This window comes from Rosa rugosa, chromosome 1 (genome assembly GCF_958449725.1).
Source record: "Rosa rugosa chromosome 1, drRosRugo1.1, whole genome shotgun sequence".
Classification (NCBI taxonomy): domain Eukaryota; kingdom Viridiplantae; phylum Streptophyta; class Magnoliopsida; order Rosales; family Rosaceae; genus Rosa; species Rosa rugosa.
This window is the reverse complement of record NC_084820.1, coordinates 71,868,037-71,873,616: the sequence shown is the minus strand read 5'-3', so window position 1 is coordinate 71,873,616 and position 5,580 is coordinate 71,868,037. Positions and strand designations below refer to the sequence as shown.

The 5,580-nt window shown below is 38.8% G+C and overlaps 1 protein-coding gene across 1 annotated transcript; it reads right to left on the bottom strand.

Annotated features, from left to right (window-relative positions):
• Positions 1-327: 327 nt before the first annotated feature.
• On the bottom strand, positions 328-4,976 carry LOC133726707 (lysine histidine transporter 1-like). The gene is made up of 8 exons (XM_062154311.1): positions 4,793-4,976; positions 2,717-2,874; positions 2,236-2,619; positions 1,609-2,002; positions 1,414-1,519; positions 1,216-1,307; positions 1,050-1,118; positions 328-942 (listed from the first exon to the last, which is right to left on the bottom strand). Exons 1-8 carry the CDS (start codon positions 4,820-4,822, stop codon positions 844-846), a joined length of 1,332 nt encoding a protein of 443 aa, XP_062010295.1. The 5' UTR covers positions 4,823-4,976; the 3' UTR covers positions 328-843.
• Between the last annotated feature and the right edge of the window lie 604 nt (positions 4,977-5,580).

Below are 5,580 nucleotides of genomic sequence, written 5' to 3'. Positions count from 1 at the left end.
GTTACACTAATCCATGTGGAGACTTTGGCTTTTCTGTAGTTGTTCCATTTATATCCCAAGATGCTGCTGCTCCAGCTAGCTTTGCGTTTTTGTGCTTTTGGTTTAAGATCAAGCATCAAACATTATAAGTCTCAGTGATACAAATTGGTAGGTTCCATGAAACAGATTGGTACATTAGGTTGATTGAAACATACTAGTTACTAGTCATAAGATTTCGACTTCAACTATGGATTCCCCAAAACAGAGACTAGTGGTTATATCAGAACATCTCTGCACTACCAATCAAAATTCATAAAATCTGGCGAAAGGAAATGCACAGCAAACTAATTCATTCACACCGCGGTACATAAGCAAAAATGTAGTACAAAATCCCCTTCCTAAGACACAAAGTGATCAAGCTGGATTGCATTAGCTAGGCGAGTCCAAGCAAATGAATAATACTCAAAAGTGGAAATAGCTATAACTGCTCAAAATTTGACGTATTATAGGATCAATCAGTATTGGGGAATTAAGATTTCCCACATATCCACCTCAGAATGCTTAAACAAACACAAAGAAAGATCATATACATGATGACATGCCCAAACAAATACATAATGAAGAAAAGGAAACAGTAGAGAGCCCTTTGGAATTAGTCCCATGGTGACTGATTCTTTTACATGGAGACGAGTATTCCACTCCATAAACAACCTTATTTAATTCTTTGTCCACTGCTTACTTGCTGCTCAAGGTATTTAGTCCTTGATATTTCTTCCTCATCTTCATCAGAAACGGCTCAATGTTTTTTTTCTTTTCTTTTAAAAAAGTCTAGGCTTTTCGCTTGGAAGGATGATGATCAATGGCTTACGAGAAGAATTCGTAGGTCTTGGCTTTAACTATGATTGATCTCAGCCCTCCAATTGGTGATAGAACCATCAAAAGAACACCAAAGAAGATGCAGATCTGAAATTAGCAAGTCAAAATAAGATTAACTCAAATATATGCAATCAAGAGGAAATCAAATGCATGCTTAAGAACAATAAAGTATAAATTAACCAAACTCAACATACATAGTTGCACCACCAAGATAAGCCGAATTTCTTTGGTTTGTAGATGGCAAGCCACATTATGCAAGGGAGCTGAAGATATTAACAAGTTCATTAAACATGTGAAAAAGAAAAATCAGAATGTCAATTTTATTTCATTAGAATTTAAAGGAATAGATTGTGAGCTTACAAAATATGTTGTTGGGGCAAAAGCAAATCCTCCGAAAAATCCAAGGAGACCACTGAAGAAAGGGAATGTAATTCCGAGAAACATGGTAATTGCTGCAACGAAATGTATATTTTAATTCATTAATGTATATCCAGCTTGAACTCGAAGCAATAGCATAAACTTGATGGAATTAAGGTTAACTGTAACCAAATAACTTACCAACATATGAAGTTCGTGTAATGAAGCGAAGCATAAAAGTTGGCCTGAAATTCAACTTCTTTACCAGTAGAGTTTCCATCATGTCAAACACTGGCATTGCATAAACCTGCAACAGAGCTAGTAGTGTCAGACTAAATGTTTGAGTACAGAAAATGAAATTAAAAAAATTTAGGCAATCCTTGATCGGTCCATCACCTGATAGCTTCCAATAACATGGATGACAACAAACATGTTGGCCATTGCAATTAGCCATTTGGGTCTTTCCAATGTGACGAGGATGTTGTCTTCAAGTGAATTGCCATATATGTAATATCCCACCAGAGAAACTGGGAAGTAGCACAAAGCCACAATTATATAGGCAAAAATGACTCCTTTCCACATGGGTACCTTGGAAGGCTTCTCAGGTGTAGAAGGAATTGTTGCTTGGATTTCGAGGACTACATTATGGCCAGCATACGCAAAAGCCACTTCACCCAATGCAGCTAAGAAGTTGAAAAATTTTCCTGTAGTAGTCTTGGCTTTGTAACTATAATCGACATTTTCTACCACACCCTTGTCTAGCGCAGCAGTCCATGCTATGGTAGAGTAACTGCACACATATGCATCACAATTAGTATCCAAGATATTAATGAATCACGTACACAATAACATAACTTGGAAGTTGGAAATAAACATAGTAGGACTCCCTAGCTTAGAGGCATTAATTTCATCAAACATGTTTTGGGGGCAAGACTTCTAACTTGGAAGAAACACAAAAAGCTAGTGGGTTCCTCTCGCCACGCCTATTATGTAGTGAGTAAAAGCCTAGCAAAAATATCTGACCTCAAGGACATGACAGCTGCAGCCAAAGACACGCCGGAGATAGAGTGGAAGTTGGGAAGGTGGGAAAGCACAAAGTGAACAGAGGCAAAGATCATGATGAAGTAAGTCAATTTGATCTTTTTGCAGTCTGAGCACACAGTGTCATGGACCTTCTTCAGCGATGTTCCTCCGGTGACCATGTACACAACGCAAACACCAACTTCAACAATGAGTTGCTGAGGCACCACAATGTAAAGACCAAGCTTTTCACCAAATGCATGCTGACCCAATTCGTGGTAACGATCAAAACGTTTCCCTGGAACCATCTCATGCATCTCAACCATTTGCCATAGTGTGTACAATGTGATGACCCATGAAAGGACCAAAATAACTATACCAGGACCCCTGAATTACACAATGAGATCAATCAAATTAACTGAACTGACAGAAGTTGTAAGTGTATAATTTGATGCTTAATTAGAATATAGAATAATTAACATACCATCCAAGCTCCGCCATGGCATAAGGGAGACCGAGAACACCAGCTCCAACCATGGCCGTAACATTGTGAAAAGCCGAATACCACCATTTTGCATTCCTTGAAGAAGTAATTGGAAGCCACTCATTAATTGCCTTTTCCTTGGCTAATTTTTCGTCCATCTACACAAATTTAGTAACGGCAGCCGTGTTATGCTTTCATGAGCATCAACAACAAAAGTACACCATATTGAGCACTTCAAATTTTACAAATTAAACACCAGTAGTATCCAAGATTCCTAGCTAGCAAAGGAAACTTTGGGGGCAGTAGTGATATTCTAGGGACTTTGGAGGGTATTTTGGGAATTCAATCTCAACTCAGTGAATCTAGGGAGATTGGTATCCCCAAATTTGAGGAATTGAATCAATTGGCATAGTCAACTTTCACAGTTATCAATTTGCGATGGCCCAGTAATAAGCTGACACCGTGTGCTGCCCAATGCCCATTACCATATTCAATATTTATTTCAACTAAATATATTTGTTTTTCTGTGATTTTTTTATGACGTTGTTTTTTCTATTTTGGCCTAATTATAGAAATTAGTTCAATTACGTGCGATACATAATTCAAACCTATCCTCTCAAAATTGTAGTGCAACTGGTGTAAAAAAAAAAAAAATACTATTGCTGCCAACGAAGCCACGTGTGGATCTAGGAAAAACAAAAATGCAAGAAGGAATAGTCAATACGCTTTACATTTGGTTAAGGAGACTCAAAGGATCTTACTTGAAAATAATATCTCTTTGGGTTTGTTTATGCACGCAAAGGTGAAACAAAAATGACAAGTATCTACTTCTCTCTAGCGGCAACAACTTCTATCCTAGTCGTCTTCCCTAGTGTTTCAAGAGCGCTCATCTGGCGGTGACCCAATTTCACTGCCGGCCTTTGGCCACGCTGACGTTGCGGTGCTGCCGGACGGGTGGTGGTCTACAGAGCTCAGCGGTGGTTCTTTGGTTTCTGGACGGGAAGAAACTAACATTGGTTGGCCGGTTTCATCCCTTTTCGATCCTTGTTGGCAGCATAGATGGTCGCGGCAGAGTTCCGGGGACCGTGGTTGGAGGTTGTGGAGGCGTCGTTGGCATCTAGTAGACGGCGGGGTGTGTTGGGTTTCCCATACCCGATTGGCTCGGGCCTGATGGGCATCCAAACTCGTTTGCTTCGATGGCGGCGACAATCCTTGGAAGGGCGGCGATGGGGTCGTGGCCGTTGCTCGGGCGTACATGCTGCACGGGGTGGAGATGGGTTTGGGCCGGATTGGCCTTGTTGGGCTTCGACTTTGGGCTAGCTAGATTCTCCTTTGGACCATGATTGAGCTGTTGTTTGGTCCAGCAAATCTTATTTTTCTAACTTTTTCTCTAGGCCTTTTCTGGTAGATCTAGTGGGCTTTATCCCGTTCTAGTTTTGTTTTTTTGCCTGCAATTGGATTTGGGTTTTTGTCGGCTTAATTCTTAGTTTCTCTAGTTGTATACAAATTGAGGTCTCTAGACGACTAGATTTACTATGAAGGAGATTTAGGTTGTGAGGGTTTGGGTCCTGTTGTTTTTAGGCTCGAATAATTGTGCTCATTTTGTCTGCAATGAGGGTTACCGGTCAATTTGTTTGGCGACTTGTGCCATCTAGACTTTTGGTATGAAACAACAATTGATGCAAAGTGTCTTCTGGCCATAGATAAGTAATGAAATTACCTATTCTCTAAAAAAACAAAGACAAGTATCTACGGTATACTGTAGAAATCATAGAAAATTATTGAAAGTTTGTCTATAAGCAAAAAAAGAGAGATATATATATATATATATATATATATATATATATATATATATATATATATATATATTGTTGAAAGATAATTTTATTAGTTACTTTTTGAGATTGCATGGTAAAACAAAAATAGGAAACCAAGTGTATATAAGATGAGAAGACATAACTTTCCTCATTGTTTATGAAACAAACAGATGCAACCTCAACCGAATATAAACAAGATCATCAACATCATTTTCGGAAATTTCGAAAGTTTCAGATAGGAATCGAGACTAATACTAACCTCTGTCTGGTCGTAAGTTTGAGTTCTCATGGCGACTCAACCAAGATTTGGAGATAGGAGAGATATATGCAGTAGCTGATAGGTTAAAACCAAGAAATGGAGCTCTCTAGCTAGCTCTGCACCCTCAGTCCAGCACAGAAAATAAGGAGGGTGCATGCTCTATGGTATTTAAATACAGAAGCTCTTAAGCTAGCTAAGATTCACGTACTTCTAAAACAAAAGGCTAGCTAAGATTCAAGTATTCAAACTCAGAAGAATCTTTGTTTGTCAGTAGTCTATTCCAACGTGTGAAAGAGGAGTTGAGTAATTCGAATTCGTGACGTTTTTTAGTTTGACTTTCCAAACTGCGCGCATATTAACGGAAACAGTTTTTTGTTTTTTTTTCCAAATGCTGAATTTTCCAGGCAACGACCTCGTGGTTGGCTTGGCGTGTAGCTAGCTAATTTATGTTACAAGTTTTCAATTTTGAACAGATGCTATGGGGAATGCTACATACACACGCACAGTGCGTCTGAGTGAAACAACACACCATCACGTGTTCAATGAAAGCAGAGACGAGGTATTTTATTCAATGCAAGTTTTTCTTCTTCTTTTTTTTGTCATTTTTGCCCCTATCATTTCTTCTTCCCCTTCCTCTCTTGGTAAAAATAGCTTCGTTTTCTTCTCCTCTAGCTCTCATCAGTCTCATGTTTTCTGGGTAAATGATATAGAAATAGAATTGAAGCTAGAATTGAAAGCGTGAAGAAATGCAAGGGTTATCATAAGCCTCATATCAATTTTGTGAAATT